The sequence below is a fragment of the Manacus vitellinus genome, unplaced genomic scaffold, assembly GCF_001715985.3.
Source record: "Manacus vitellinus isolate BGI_N305 unplaced genomic scaffold, ASM171598v3 scaffold_7_pilon, whole genome shotgun sequence".
Classification (NCBI taxonomy): Eukaryota; Metazoa; Chordata; class Aves; order Passeriformes; family Pipridae; genus Manacus; species Manacus vitellinus.
Genome location: NW_021940813.1, coordinates 13,886,924 through 13,903,717, shown reverse-complemented (window position 1 = coordinate 13,903,717; position 16,794 = coordinate 13,886,924). Strand labels below are relative to the sequence as shown.

The 16,794-nt window shown below is 39.8% G+C and overlaps 1 protein-coding gene across 1 annotated transcript in view; it reads right to left on the bottom strand.

Moving 5' to 3' along the window:
- The window catches only part of VEGFD (vascular endothelial growth factor D), a 30,402-nt gene extending 22,489 nt beyond the window's left edge, over positions 1–7,913 (bottom strand). The window contains exon 1 of the mRNA XM_008926487.2: positions 7,286–7,913. Within this exon, the coding sequence (XP_008924735.1) occupies positions 7,286–7,375 (90 nt within the window). The 5' untranslated portion in view covers positions 7,376–7,913. The remainder of the gene's footprint in view (positions 1–7,285) is intronic.
- Between the last annotated feature and the right edge of the window lie 8,881 nt (positions 7,914–16,794).

Sequence of the window (16,794 nt, the reverse complement as noted above, 5' to 3'; positions counted from 1 at the left end):
AAATCCTTCTTCCCACAGCCAGGTCTTTTGGCTCTCATGGGAAACATCCTCACAGCAGCTGAATGTGACTTTGAAGGTAACAACATTCAGTGTGCATGATTTTGTTGGCATTAATGGAAAAGCTGAACTGGTAGATGGAAGAAAAGAGTAGGTGTGCTAAGGTATGGAGTTTCTTCCTGTTCAAGCCTAATCATCTGCATTGAGAGTTTACCTTTAGGTCCCTCCTAAAGTGATCACGCCAATCAGATTCGCTTGATAAGTGAAAAAACACAGGTGATTTGTCATAAATATCCAGTGAGGCAACTTGCTGATACATCCTAAATGCTACCGACAGCTTTGGGAGTCTTACAGTACATTTTCTGAGCCTCTACTTGTTTCCTGGTTTGTATGGTCTTGCATTGCAGCAATGTGTTGAAGCAGCTGTGATGCTGAACACAGAGTACAGCTAGAAACATTATGTAGCACTCACTTCACTATACACGAGGTTAAGTGCTGGTCTAACACTGTGACAGGGCACACATGTCAAAAATAGCATATTATATGTGTTTACAAAAAGCACGTCCAGGTTGTAGTCACTTTCTTTTGATATTTGTCCATTCTTTGGAAGTCACTGTGGTTTGGACAGTGAGTTTGGAATGGCTCAGTAACAGAGACCTGGATGAAATCAGATGACTATGTATTCTTTTAATACTTGAAAATATTTTTTTAATGTGGTGAAGGGTCCTTCAGTTAGTTCTTTCACTGGTTTCTGGATTTGCCCCAAGACACTTCAGTAAAAGTTTTGGAAGTGTAACTAGCCAATTGGACAGCTGGGTTTCAAAATGTCACTTCACAAAGCAAAACCATTGCCAATACTGAATGAACTTATGTTACCCCAATCACATGCACACATTTTCCTGGAATTGTAATTTTTCTTAAGTAATATTTCCCTAGCAATTGAGGAAAGTATCCTAACATGGTTTCTTAGTCACACTGCTAATTAAAGTGAAAAGTTTTGCCTGTTAGTATGGCACATTCTCTACGTGCAAAGTGACATGTGATATAGTAACATGATGCAACTTTCTCACAATTCAACATGACTCAAATAGAATTCCCTCCCCAACTGCACTCAAATAGTGATCATGCTGCAACCAAAACTAACACAGGGTGCCTCCCATCTGAAAGCATGGCTCAGACCAACCCATCCTGACATCCTGATAATAAGGAAGGCAGTCACACCTTTCCAAACCATCCATATGGTGCCCACATTAGATTGCCAAATCCCACGTGTCCAACTGCATGTCAGTTGTACTCAGCAGGACTCTGCAGAAGCAGCAAGGACCCTAGATGGCGTCCTACCACCAGCTGAGTGGTTGCACATGTTAACTCACATTAGGAGGAAAATATAAAAAATACGCAGATGTCCTTCAGGAAGCTGAATTTTTCCTAATGTAAGCAAACTAAAATAGCCTACGCAATTGGTCTGCTATTCATTGATATGGAAGCCCATATATTGCTTTTTCACAGGGACATTAAAAAATAAAGTAATTCTGCTTGTTCTTCCCATGGGCAAATGAAATCTCAGCAGCCGTAGTAGGGGCACTCAGCATTTTGTTTCCATTCCTCAAATCCCAACAAGGTGAATGAAGATCTGCAAAACATGCTGGGGAGGTAAGAACCAGGCAGAGAAGTAGATAAGGGAATGGCACGTAGTAAGAGGAATAAGAAATCGCTAAGGAATAAGGGTTTCTGTAGGAAAGTTATTGTATCAGATTTACTTCCCTGCAGCAGAGTATCTTGGGCTGTTTTTTCCCCCCAGCAAAGCTGATCAATACAGTCTTTTTGGAACTACATCTCAAAGCCAAGCCCAAGAAACAGCAAAGGCCAGTTTTATACCTGGACTTACTTGCCCTGAGAGAAAGAAACACAGATCCCACTGTAGCAGTAACTGTAAAAAGTACTGTACAAGGTTTTCAGATGAGAGCCACAACTGATGGCTAATTTTAATTACTGCTGTCTTAATTTCAAACATCTGACTATTATAATTCATATCTCAAATGCTTCATCTGATTAATCTACACAGCCTGATATACTTTTCCAAGCTCTGCTCAATTCTCAGACATTACAGTCCTAGCTGAGATCAACTGGACTGGATCAGCAGCTGGAAGGGATTTTTTTTCTATTTCTCATGAGCAAGAACTACTCTTGATAAAGTAGCAATGTGTTAGTAGTTCCCTTTCCAAACTGATAAGAGCAAGGAGGGATGTTGTGTGGCATGGTAACAATACAGGATTGTTCTCTTATCCTTCAGTGTACCCTGTCAAGGCAGTAGCAGATAAGTCAGAACAGAGTGACTTCCCTCACAACCTCCCTGGTAGCTTCCCATTTCTGAAGGAAAAGCACAGACAATCATTTCTGCAGGAATGCAGCAAGTACATTTTCACACATTTTTGGCTCATCATGCCTATCAGAGATGGTAATCACAGAGAATCAAAAGCAGCAGTGACAAAACTGGGATAATAAAACACTTCTGAAAACCACAATTTCATAATATTTGTTTAAAAGAGTTTCCTAACTTTGAAAGGAAGCTGGATTTGAGGATGAAAAGCCTAGTTTAAACAGAGAAATTGTTTCCAATGGCATTTCCAGTTGCTTTTTCTAGCAGTTGAGCAGTTTGCTGTACTTTCAGGAGCTGCCTTGATGGAAGACATCCCATGAGATGGAAGATGTGTTAGAATCTAACTTTTCTAGAAACTGAGCAGCATTTGCAAGCAGTTATTAGAGAGGTGTGTCGATCTATCTGAGAAACACTGTCAGTGGTAATTACAGAGACAAAAGCTTACAGCAAGCTCTGCTGCTCAGGTTTCTTCACAGAGCTGTTTTGATTGTACAGACAGACAGACTCCAGCTGGCTCTAGGAAGGGAGATGTAAAGAGCTTCCTGATTCCTTCTGCTCATGGTGTGATGGTCTCCAGTATTTCCATGCTTTCCCAAGGGCAAAGCATCCTCCACTTAGGTGGTCCAGGGCCTCAGGATGATGGGGAAGTGCTGCTTCACTCTCATCAGTGGACAAGGACTGTGTACCAGCTGTGTTTGGAAAGTGGCTTCCCCCTCTGTCCAGCTTACAGTGACAATATGAGACTGTTGAATCTAAGAAGATGTGTTTGAGCAAAAACGAACACTCAAGGCTCTATCAATGTTTAGTGAAGAAGTAAAAAAGACTTAGCTGTGAAAAAGCAGTGCATGTAACAGAGAGCAGCCATGTTTACCTCCCAGCTAAGCATGTCTAACCCTCGGTCTTTTGATCAGAAAGCAGATTTATAGTTCAGTGACACTCCTCAGGCCTATCCACTGTAGGTTTCTCTCTAACAAACCAAAGGAGGATTCACCATGGGGAGAAGACCTCTAAAGAGGAAAAGACTGTGAGACTGTTTAACTTGGGCATGACCAGTTGTCCCTTGCTCTTGCCTGCCTCGCAACACTTCATTAATAATGTAAAGGGGCAGAATAGGGCAAGGAGCAACGAGACTCAAATTCTCAGAGATCAAGACCTTGAAGCCTCATTAGAGAGGTGGTTTTAGTGTTGGAGGGCAGAAGCAGCTCTGAGGGATCGTTGGCTTTTCTTGGCAAAAAATTTGCCTCAGCTCTGATGAATATAGGACATAGCTCTTTGCATCTAATTTTAAAATTCTGGGAAAAGTCACCTATGTCTGTCATTGCTCTAGGAGAAGAAAAATGTGTGGTGGAGAAGCAGGAATAGAGACAGTGAAGTTTGCGGTTCTCTAGCCTAGGGATTCCAAAATGTAAGAGACTTTCGGGAAAAAACTTCAACAAAGAATTTTTAAAGCATTTCCTGGTGGAAAAAAAAATAGATTAAAAAAGTAATGCTCAGTCTTCAGAAAACCCATGTGGAAATCTAACTGTTCCATGAAGACTTTTTATGTCAGGTTGGCACACTGAACCAAGCCACTTGCGTGCAAGGGAGGGTGATGACTGCCAGCCTTTACCTTAGCCCAGCTCCAGAGCTGAGCCCTGCTGGACACCTGCATGGATGTGCTGCCCCTGCTTGAGGCTGCCCACTATTTCCCATCATGAGCCTGTTCTCCAGTTGTGCCTCACATCATTCAATGTTCAGGCTGAAACTTTCCATGCCAGATGCCTGCCTCAAAATGACTTTAATAATTTTGTTTGCTTTCTCTGTCAAAATAGTTTGCCCGCAGTTGAGGATGAAGCTCCTGTTTTATCTACTCAAAAACATTTTCTGTCAGTCTCCTCTTTGCAAACGTCTGGTGTTTCCCTGCTGTGGGTCACAGGTGTGAAGTTTTGACACTTGAGGCATCTTTCTTGGCCCAGATATGTCTCCTGCTATCTCTGAAAAAAATTCACCCAAATGTAAAAGCCTCCAAGAGCAGCAGCAGAGGCCTGCCAGGGCTTTTCCGCATATGGGTCCTGTGCTGACTCCAGTCCATTCATCAGCAGAGCAGGACACTGCTGCAGGCTGCTGGAGGTCCAGACCATGGGGCTGAGAGCACAGAACTGCCCTTCCTCTCCCTCAGGCCACAGGCATCCAGCAACTAGGGAAAGGAAGCTGCTGGATTTGCCTATGGAAGGGAAAGGAGATGAACACTAATGTAAGAGGGCAAGACCCGGCCAAGGAGGCTGAGAGCATCCTTGGAGACCAGAGCTAGAAATGGGTCAGGAAAAGGAAACACAGGAAGTTACAACCACAGAGACAAAGTGAGAAGCTAGAGATGGAGGAGGGATGCAGGGACCATGGTCAAACGTGACTGGAAAGCAAAAGGGTCCATTAGGCCTGTCTATGAGGAGCTTGGACAGGACTCCTGATGCTTTCCGAGAAGCAGGACATCCTCACCCAGAAGGCAGCAAGTAGGAAGGGGGGCAGCACTTGGAGAGCACAAACGAAAGACCAATGAGGAAACTGAGACCCTAAGTCCTGGAGGTGAGGGAACACAAGTCAAAAGCTGGAGTAGAACAGGTCAGGAATGGAGAGAGGAGGGAGGAGCTGGGCCTAACAGGCAAGACACTCGTGCACATGGTGGGGAAAAGGAATTCCTGTGCCCAGAAGAGGATGGCATTTCTGAAGAGTTGGGAAAAGCCAAGCTGCCATGGAGATACTTGCTGAATCATGGCAGCTTGTACATAAGCTTTTTAACGTTCACATCTTTAATCAGGATATTTGAGGAAGGGGGATAAGAGAGTATTTAAATCCTTAGCCCCCCAAAACTCTATTGCATGATACCACACTGACACCACCTGATATGGTTTAAAGCATCAACAAGTTTAAAACTTCAGGTATCCTGGGCTGAGCTCAGCTATTTGGACTCCTATAACAGGGAAGAGCAGGTTGCTAGTGCTTAACCCTTCCTAGGTCTCATTAGTTGTGTATTACCTGTACTCTGACCTCGGGGTTTTTATCCAGGCAATACTGCTCTTGAAGTTAAAGAACTTTGCAAAAATAAGGTAAGGCAGGTGAATGCAATATGTAATTTCTGTGTTCTGCAAATTCAATTTGAGGTGCAAATGGTAAGAATAGGCATAACCCTGTGTACCATCCAACACTGTAACATCAAGGACTTTTTGTGGTGTATATCAACATATGTACGCACACAGAAGGCCATAGTTCATACATGAGAAAACAACCTAGAAATCAAACATCCTTCTTAAAACATTAAAACAAATATAATCAACAGTTTAGCCAAATATCTCTGTCTACACTCAAAAAGCCAGAACAAGCAGAAAGCCAGTCTTTTCCTTGTGGCAATCAGCAGCCAATGCATGTGAAACAGCCCTCTTTATTGTGATCTACAAGATTCCTTTAGGATAGTCTTGGAAACTATCAGTGAATTGTTATTAAGTACAGTACCCTGTGGCTAAGCTGGCTGCTTGAGAGCAGTACCCGAATTTCAGTGAAAATCATCACATATGTACATATGTTGGTTGGACAGTCCTATCACAGTGAATAATCTATAAAACAGTTAAAACGAGCAAGAAAAGCTCCTGAATTTACTCTAGGCAAAGTGGATATGGTTTCAAAATTTAATTAAAGGACTTTCTAGTGGGTTTACTATTATGCTGAATAAACCTGTGTCCCACATGAGGACAGAATTATCACCTCTGCCAATTATACAGTGGTTAGTATTCTGTATTAGAAAGCAGTTTCTGGTTTAAATGAAGTGATTCCTACATATACAAACCAGTGATTTGTCATGCAGTTCTCAAAGGTAATGTGTACGAGACTGATTACTCTGCTCCTAATGTCTTCACAGAACTCATTGCTGAGGTTGTAAATTAAAAGCTTGTGAACAGTGAGCAGGCAAAGGGGTTAGTCACCAGTCATCCTGAGGCACACATAGCTCACCACTGCTGACTTACTGGGCTGGCAACAGCAGTCTGCAATTAGGCACATAACTTAGCATTTCTTTTCTAAAGCACAGGTCAGAATGCAGCGCACTTCACAGACTAGTGTGTGGTCATCTCTTGCAAGCAGGAGGTTTTCTGAAGTGAAAACAAAAACATTATCTTGTTTTGCTCTGCTAGTGAAAAACAAATAATTTGTTCTGGACCACACACTGAATTAATCATTTTTGGACAGACTGAACATGTAGGAACTTGTTCCAGTTTTTGTTCTGATTTTTCTAAATTATTGTCCTGGATATTCTCACACTGTCTCAGAAAGTTAGATCTGAATAATCCTACTCTCAACGTGAGACTTCAGCTGAAAGTTTGTTGCATGTATTGTATTCAGAAGAAAGGTTAATTTCCAGGCAATGTGCTCTATTATTTCTAGTTGTCATTGATTTTAAAATCCTGTATAACATCTCCTAATTAAGCAAAAGAAGAATGTTTCTCTGATTTCTGGGAAACAAGTGAGCAACAGATGAACACGTGTCTTTAGAGGAAAAATTTCAATACAAAAAATTCAATTCCTGCAATTATAAATACCCAAAATAAAAAAGTGTATTTAACAAGTGTTCTAAATGCTCTGACTCACTATTTTTTTTTCAGATTTTGCTTTTATTTTGCATAACTGACTGACACCAAAATTTTAACTTAAGAATGAATTTTACAACAGGTATTTAATAGCTAGTAAAAAAGTAACAAAATGTTAAACAGAGAATATGGATTTAACTTCTTTATAGATTAATTTTCCTCTATGGCTGGTAACATTTCTGCAACCAAAAAAACCTCAACAACCAGGTATTAAAAGAGCAAAAATCTATCACCTTGCACATTAAATGTAGGTAATTCTGACAACTAAGAAGCACAGTAAATAAAGATCACCTACCTTCACAGATCCGTTCTCATAGTCAGATCCTTGCAGCAGATGTAGAAAAGAAACTATGAAAATATTCACAATTGCCCACGGTTTGTACATTCTGATGTTTCAAATCCACAGGTTACTACGCAGTCGTTGTCATACAGCTAGAGGCGTCTGTTTCGAAATGCATTTCTCTACCACCAGTACAGAAAAGGCTCCAGAATTTCTCTTATAAACTCACAAAGGATTTCAACATCTGAGAGTAAATATCTGTCTCTTTATTGCTCAAAACAATTGTAAGTCCATTTAGAAAATGTCATTTCTTAGAGCAGATTTTAGATACACTTGAAATAAAATCATGATGAAGTTTTAAATAGATATATATCTGTATGTATACACATACACACTCACGAGGGATCAGGTATGGATTCTAGTTAATGAAGTTAATATATCTTCCATTAAGACACAAAGAGGCATTCGAAATCCATCTGTGGTCCAGAAAATGTAAGAAATCTGCTCGATCCTGTGCTCCGTGTTACAGCAGGCTTTTAAGATGGTGTGTAATGGCCAGTGTTTTGAGCCGAGAGCTGTAATCCAACTCTGTATTAAAACTTTTTTCACAACCTTCAGGGAAGCTTGCAGAAGCATGTGTCTTAAATCTGATACAGACTTTGGCAGTAACACAGGCAAATTTTGGCTCTAATCCCATTTTGTTCCTACCAATAGCATAGCAGCTTTTAAGCTAACTGATGCAATCTAGACTCCCATTATTTTAAAGAAGATTACCTGAAACATGAAACTTCAGCACACGTTCTTACACCACACACATATTTTAAGTTACTTCTTAAAAAAAAAAAACAAAACCAGAGGGAGGTAAGGAAAAGAGACTTTTTTTTAACATGTTTTATGTGTCAGAGAGTTTTCTGAATAGATTTTTAAAAAGGAAATTTAAGAACTACCTTTGACAACAAACAAGATTTTGGGTTTTTAAAAAGAAAGCTCATGATGCTACAGATATAAAGAGACAAAATTTATTCTTATTGCAGTAAAATAAAATCATAATTTCTGCCTGAAGATGAGCATGCATTTTCTCTGTATATTTCCACAGTCAAAAAGGGAGATTTAAAAACTGAGATCTAACATTTAAAATTATAACATAGACAAAGGCTCTGATAATTATGCATGTTAAATCTATATTTTTGTATTCGTATAATATATTGTGTTCAGTAGAATAGTTCCAGTCTCACATATCTTAGTGTTTGCAGAATCAGACTCTTCAGCTGTTAACGTAAAACAGGCATGTACATAATACTTCAGAGCCCTAGTTTCCTCCTTCTGATGTCCAAGAAGTGTTCTCTTAAATACAAGTCACGCTTCTGTACCTATCATTAGTTTAATGATAGGTTAAATATTCATTACAAATTGACATTAGAGAAAAAATTGTTTTAATCCAGTCTTTCCAGCTGTTGTCATTTAACTGTCATTATGTTTTAGAAACATGTGTAACTGTATTACTTTTTAGCTTTGTCTTTTGCCACTTGTTTTGTGAAAGCAGTCCATTTCTCATTTTTTTTTGTTTTCTCCCCCACTCATCCCACACTGGTTTGTACAAAGACAGCAGGAATTTCACCTCTTTGAAATGGATGTGGAAAAGCTGCTCTGTCTGTGTACCTGCTGCTCCCCCTCAGACCTTTCCTGCACCTAGGCTGCCAGCAATATTCACATGGTTTTGCAGGCCCCACGCTACAGGAGCCATCCTGTGTCTGTATGGTAGTTTACCATTAAAATACTTTAACTATTTAATTCATAATTTTAAATTAATGTGTTATCTAATACTTACACACAGTCACCTTGACCTCATTTAATGTCTCTGTTTCCCTTGCAATACTAATATCCATCTCCTTGCAGGAGCTGAAAGCCTGATAAAAGAAATTAATGTGCCATAGCCTCAGATGCACAGATTTAGGATAAGGGACCAAACGGAAAATAACCACTATGGTCTTAGGATTGCATGGAAATAACTTTCAATCGATCTGCAGTTAACTAGAGGAAGTGTCTGGCCATACTTACCTCTCATTTATGGGGTCATTTGAAACACAGAAATCGACTCACAAAAAAGTCAATAAGCAGTACGTGTCCTCATGCCTTAAAAGCCTGTGAGTGGGACACTTACACAGCCAGTCTCCAGCACAGTGCAAGGATGAGCTGCTCTGTTGCCCTGGCAGGGCTGGTGCCAAATGCCAAGGAACCACAACTACAGGACTCTGAGAAACCTAGCACTAGAAAATAAAGGCTGTTTGTTTAGGAAATGTTGGAGGGAAATATCTCAGTAATATTTTGTATGTGTTTTAGTTCATCACTGTCACTTACCAAATTCAGCTCTGAATTACAAATACATTTGGAAAGACCAAACCTGCATCTTTCTTAAAGCTAACCATTCACCAGAAAAGGTCACTCCACCTCTTGCTTCAGTGGGCTTTTGGGCAGGAAGACCGAACTGACCCTCAGGCATTGAATCAAACTCATTTATACGAGAGCAAGTTAGATGCTGCAGGCAGAAAACAAAAAATAGCTAGTCTTTCCCTTAGGACTCAGACATAAAGACTAGCAGAGAAGGAAAAAAACCTTTTGTTAACTGCAGAGGACTCTAAATCTGCCTCAAAGTTGTTAGTGAAAGCAAAGGCAAAGCAAGAGAAACCAGGTGATAGGACAGCAGAGCAACTCTGATAATGAAACAGCATTTTCACCATCCGTACGACCGTGCCCATCCCATCCCCTATAGCTCTTCTCTCTCCTCCACCTCACAATATGAATCAGTGCTCCCTTCAACATCACCTCAGCCCTGCCTTTCACACAGCTTTCTTATGATTTTTCCTGCCTACTGCTTAAGAAGAATTTAAATACTTTTGCACTGGAGCTTGAAACTCAGAAGTATGTTGAGATTATATTGCAGACTGCCTGCAACAGCAGTGAACAGACTCGCTGTCTGGCCAGACATCTCTGTTTTCATTTAACATATGAACACAAGTTAACAATACACACATTCTAGTTTCTTCTTTTATCTCAGTTAGCTGTTGTAGAACCACCTGCTCAGTTCTGTGCAGGGCTTGGATTTGTATTTCTTTTAAAATCTAGCACTGTATAAAAGAGTACTTAAATAAAATTTGGAGGACTATTTACATTACTTTTGTAGTGGAATAATCATTTCCATTGATGTCAACAAGGCTAAATACTGCGTAATGAACTGAGATTTCAAACGTTTATGTTACCTTCAGGTGAGCAGGTAATAGATTAACACTGTGGCAATGACTCAGTTCTTTGCAAAAAGAGCTTAAAAATTTAGTTTAGATAAGTCTGTTTCAAATATTGATCAACATTGATGTCTCAAATGTTTAAGTCTACTTATCTGCAAACATTATGTATAATTCATTCAATAATATTTGAAACATGAGTCTTTCTTCCAAAGTAACAATCTCACACACATTGCACCGAATCCCTGAATCACTGATTTCCATACTCTGTTTTTGTGATGGAAGAGAAGTGACCCAGAACTTGGTAGATGTATGAATTTCTTCGTACTTTCCACTAATTTTTAAAGTATTATATGCAGACCAAGTGCACCTTATTTACCAGAACTACTTACCATGGTGCATTTCAAGTTCTATACTTGGACTTCACAGCATAAAAAGAGAAAAAAGGCCAGTACAGATGATTACAACTCAAACAACAGCACCATATTTAACTCATGCATTTCTTGGATGTGTACACACCCAAGGAACAGAATTTCTTGACAATGCTGAAACTCATATTCTTCAAGCTGAAATTCTTTCAGGTAAATGCCTTCCATAATCTGAAAACAAACTGCACCTGCAGACAGGGCCAGACTATTTGCCAGACAAAACTGAAAGGGAACACCTCCAACAAAAATCATCTTCATCTGGAAAAGTGTAACAAAACATGAAAGGAGGATGTTTCATGCTTTTAACACAAGATTAAGCCATGAATCAATAGGACTACTCGGATCACGGAAGGTTTGTGACAATATGCCCTAAATAAACTCCAGTTAAATTGATCAGTCTCAGACTGCAAAGTTAAAATTAGAGATCAATAAAGGCATTTCATTGGCTTTACTTCAAATAAAGTATTTTTTCATCACACTTGAAAACTCCACACCATTAGAAGAACATGGCACAATGTTCAGGATAATAACATTATTCCCAACAAAGTCACTAAGTACTTGTGAGATGATTCTATAAGCAGATCTGTACATTCCCTCTAAGTAATCCACACACAGAGGAACTTTTGTAGTTCTTGAAAGCTACCTAGAAAAAAAAAATTGGGACAGTTTATCCAATATTGCAAACAAGAATCTAACTTAGATTTAATAAGACACTCATGACCTTGCAGTTATATGGCAATTTAAAGTCACTCAGTACACATTTTAAAGTTAATTATCAAGTAATTATTAAGCATTTTTTGAAATAAAGCAATGTTTAATATAATGGCTACTGGCATTAGAAATTTCTGTCAAATAGCAAAATGATTGTATATCACACTAAAGCTAAACTGGATTGATAAAATTTAGAAAAAAAGTATGCAAAATCCCATCTACAGAGTCTCAGATTCAGAGCACAAGAAAACTGCCGTAGCTGGGCTGGAAGAACAGTGTGGGCAGCTCCACCCAGCCAGCTCCAGAGCCAGCCCTCACGCCAGCCAGAACGCTGCTTCATCTCCTCAGGTTACACTTTAACTACCCTTAAATTAGATCACTTAATTGTCTACTTGCTGCAGCAAACCTAGAGCTCAGAGCAGTCTGCAAAATCTGCCGGAGAAGTGGGTAAATGCCGCTGGTTGCTGTGCCTCTGCTGCGCTCCAGGCTGCCGTGGCTAAACTGCTATCCATACCTTCATCTAGCTGGCTGAAAGTTCACTAGGGAATGTCTACACAAGCTGCAAGCACACCCTTGGGCCGGCATACTCTGAGCTTTAGCTAATACGAACCACAGCGTCCGTCCACCGGCTCAGTGCTGTGCCAGCCCATGCTGTGGCCACGCTCGGAGGAGGGACATTGCTGTTAATGGAGGAGCGCTGTCAGCAAAAGGCAGATAAAAATCACAAACAAACATTGCTGGTTGAACTTCTGAGAGATGAAAACACCTTTGAATTGCTCTATTTTTGAATAGGTTCTACCCCAACCTCATGAAAAGCACAGCTGCCTTGTTACCCTTCTAGTTCACATTTGTAATGTCTAATGCGTGGAAAGATGGAATATCAGTCTAGGGATGGCTACTGTGCTGAGCAACAGCTTTAGCTAGCCCAAGTATGAAGAAATTTGTGTTTCTTTTGTTTCTGTGCTTCCATTTTGTCTGTTTGTGTAACTACAACTTCTTAGAAGTCTAACCTACAGGGCCTCTGATCCAGAGAGCAAGACCTCCCTCTGGATTCCTGTAATTCATACTTATCTACAATAATGGGAGCTCTGTGTCTGCTTGTCTTCACATCCATCTGTGTTTACAAAACTATTAATGAGGGCACAACTGAAACAATAATCAAAATTTAATTACAGAGGCATGTAATAGCATTTACAAGCCTTTATTTCACTTGTGACTTTTATAAGTTCTCACTTCTTTCTACAGAGAAGTGAGGCAAGCTGAACAGAAGGATAAAAGAGGTCTCACAGTTAAGGAGAAGAAAGGGAAAGAAAAAAGTGCAGAGGAAGGGGATAGGAGAAAAGGAAGAAAGGGGAGGAGGGCAAGGGGGAGCTCTGACCAGGTGCTATCCTTCACACCTATCTCATTGACAGTAGCCAGGCCCTTGCCTCCAGACTGACTGTGGAACACTGGCTGGTGTTTGGGTATGTCTGAGGATCACTACCTGTTCAAGTCGGGTGTCTGACACAGTTCACAAAGCCAAGGAAAGAAGCAGTTACCAAGAGGATGAATTCAACAGGAACATTCAATGGCTACATTCATTCTGTGGCTTCATCCTCTGCTACTGAAGAGTAAGAAAGTATAACTGCAAAGCATAGTGAGTATCCAGACTGCTGAATCCTGAATGTGTTGAGAGCAAAACAGATGAACTCATGGGTTCTTGTAAAGAAGAAAATAATAATACGTTCCCATTTTCTCCAGCACACGTGGCACTGTTGCTAAATTATCCTGGGACTTAAGGGTATCTGCAACTTGCACCAACTTGTGTAACTGAATAGACACTTGTTGCATTATGCACATCAAGCCCAGAATTTCTTAAGAGAAAGATGTGACTGCAGGTAACATCAGCCTCCTTAACCTTGCAGTGTCTGGTAATGTCTTGAGCAAGTTCCATGTGGAACCGCAATAGTAGAGCTTGTACTTCGAACATTTATTTTCTTCTCATCCAGTAGAGTCTTGCAGCAACATAATCCAAGTGACTGTAGGGTGGAAGGTGATACAAGAGCAGCTACAAGACATCAGGGAGATCTGACACAGCCTTATAATGATGAAAATAGCATCTGTTACATGAGAAAACACTCATTTATTCTAGTGACTGTTGCACTCACAAAGGTCAAGAAACCAATATACGTTGCAGGCCTGGTCAGTTAAAGCTGAATTTGTGCAAAAATATTTTCTGAAGCAGTCATTACCACAGCATCACCTTCAAGTGCTCCTGGAGAGTTTCACCCAAGTCATCATGACACTTCTTTGAGGTAGGCAGACTTCATGACAGAAGTAGAAAATGCAAGATTAGTTTCATCTTTGCACTTTGGACACCAGGCTAGAATTTGCCAACATAAGCAACTGGTGGAACTGTAGGCATAACTTAGTCTATCAGAACAGAAAATATGAATACCTAGTCTCACAGTCAAATGTATTTACCTAAATTGTGAATTAGCTTTTGGCCTTTTTCTGGATATTTTAATATATCCAATCTGATTTTTAAAAGTTCTTGCTTAAAAACAATACAGAATACCTCAAGATCAAGTACCTGGCCAAGTTCCAGGGCTCAGATCTTGCTTCCTAGTTCTGTTGTCCTGTCAGGGAGATGAGGCCTTGAAATACAAAGAAACAACCGCCTGGAAGAAATTTCTGTGCCTGAGTCTCAGATTCTTGACTCAGTGTGTATAGCCAGAGTATACTGTGAAAACATCTTGCCCCTCAAAGACAGCAAGGAACTCCAAGGCCAAGCCAGAAACACAAGATAGCTTAAAGATACCTGTTTTCACCCTCCCTGCCTCTTGCTGTCTTCGCTGAAAACAAAGCAGCTTTTTGGAGGAACTTTCAGCAGTCTTTGGAACAACTGCCTTCACCCAGCATTTCTCCCCAACTGAGACTCCCACTCCCCATATAGACATTTTCACAAATAAAGACAACTAACAGATCAGAGAAAACAGGCAGAGAAGTAGAAGCTAGAAGGTTCAGAGGGAGAAAATTTTGCTACAAGTGTGAGAAAAGCTGAAACTACATTGTAGGAAGTAGGACAGCAAGAGGATGGTAATAGAAGGATTTATACATTTATTTTCAACAGGTAATTTCCTTACTTACTTCTGTAGCACCCTGAAGCAACATCCTTTGGAGGAATATATCCATATGTAGCAGGTGATCAGAGAACAAATATAGGGTTTGGTATAATTATCCTTGCACGGAACAACCCAAGAGTGTGCACACGCTAGTTTACAATCACAGCAAAGCCTCGAAAGTTAATTTCAGAACTTGTACCTATTTGAGGTCACTTTAGAGTAACAACAGCTCAATAATACAAAAATAAAATCCATCTGGTGCAAATTAAAGTTTGCAGATGAAATGTTTATTATTTACATTTGGTTTCACTGCTTTAACATTCACAAACACTAGGCCAATAAAAGGATAAATCAGGTCCCTGACATCGGCAGGGGAGAATTAATGATCTCTCTCAAATGTTTAGAGAAGTAAATGTATACTGTAAAGTATGTATATCATAAAGTTCATCTCTAGCTCTAATAGGATGATTTTTTGACACAAATCACAAAAGCATTTCTGTGTTTTCACAAGAAAACCCCCATTTCCTATTTTTATTACATCCTGCTGCTATCAATAATGTATAAGCATAAACAGAGTTTGTCAACCTCACCATCTATTTCCTCCTGAAGACAAAATAAAAGATGGCTTGGCTAACTGACTCTTCTACAGAGATTTCATCCCCAAGTTGTTATTGCTGCTCCAGCTCTGACTGCCTGCATGCAAGATCAAAGCAGCTGTCATCATCTGATCAGTCACCTACGTGAAATGATCTATTTATCTCTGATGCCCATCCATTACTGATGTCAGGGTTCACAAGACCAGGTGCCATAAAGGCTTCTCAAAGGATGGGAGGAATCCTGAAGCAGCTCAAGGAGTGCCCTGGTATTCATTCATCTCTGAGCCTGCTGGTCTCACACCCAATGCAAACTTATTTTTTTATGGATGAACCACTGCCTGCTGTTCCCCACATCTGCTCCCAAGTGTAAGATTCTACAATTGTGTTCAGATAACACAGAAAGCTTGATGGATCACCCACCACTCATGATGGTGTTGGGTAGAAGAGTTTGCTTGGCCTTATAAACCATGAGGTTTTAACCAGACTATTCTATAGCATCACAACAGCTTGGAGAGACCTCCTTATCCATCTGGGAATTACTGTGTTGTTGGTATTTGATGAATATACCATGAACTTAAGCCTCTAGCACTACCTTTTGACCAGGGTATTCATAACAAAATCCTCTAGGTTCAGGAGGGCAGTGAGAGAGCAGCAAACCAATCTGTGCTGTTTAAAAAAAGAGGAGAAAGACAACAACCAAGTAAAATAATGAGATACTATTAAGTTCATATCAATTATACATTATTCTTTAAATGCAGTGGAGAAATTTTATAGAAAAAAAATCCAATATAAGAAGTGAATACTATTTAGATACCAAAATAGGAGTTACTTATTAAAGCAAGAAATAAAAATTAAAAAAAAAAAAAAAACAAAACACAACAAACAACCCACAAAGAAAAGCCCTCTGGGAGTGGAGCAGTGCTGTAACAAGTTAGAAAACAGTAGTAGTTAATATAAAAATTTTAACAAGTTTTAAAACACTAAAAAAAACCTGCAAAACATGCTTTGTGCCTAAATCTTCAGCTCTTGCTGTTCTAATGTTTCACTTTGACAGAATTCTTCAGTAAAAAGATCAGGCCTTGTCTGACAAGTGCAAGATTTTAAAGAGCTGGAGATGTAAATTCTTTTCAGGCTCCATAAAAGACACTGAAAATCAGATTTTAATCCAATAAGCAGATTTTAATCATTTTTTTCATAATTGACCGGAAACTAAGGACGCCTGTAGATTGTTAAATATAAAAGAGACAGTGACAGAGTTGTAAGTATTGGATCTCTGCTTCTCTGCAGTTACTTCTCTCACAGTTACCTTGCTCCATGGTCCTGTTTTGGACCACTCTAGTTATCTCACTCCAAAGCAACACCCAAATCTGGCCCTGGCAATAGATCATTCCACAGATCTCTTTCGAAGGCTGTAGCAAGGGGATTCCCTGATTGCCCTCACACAGA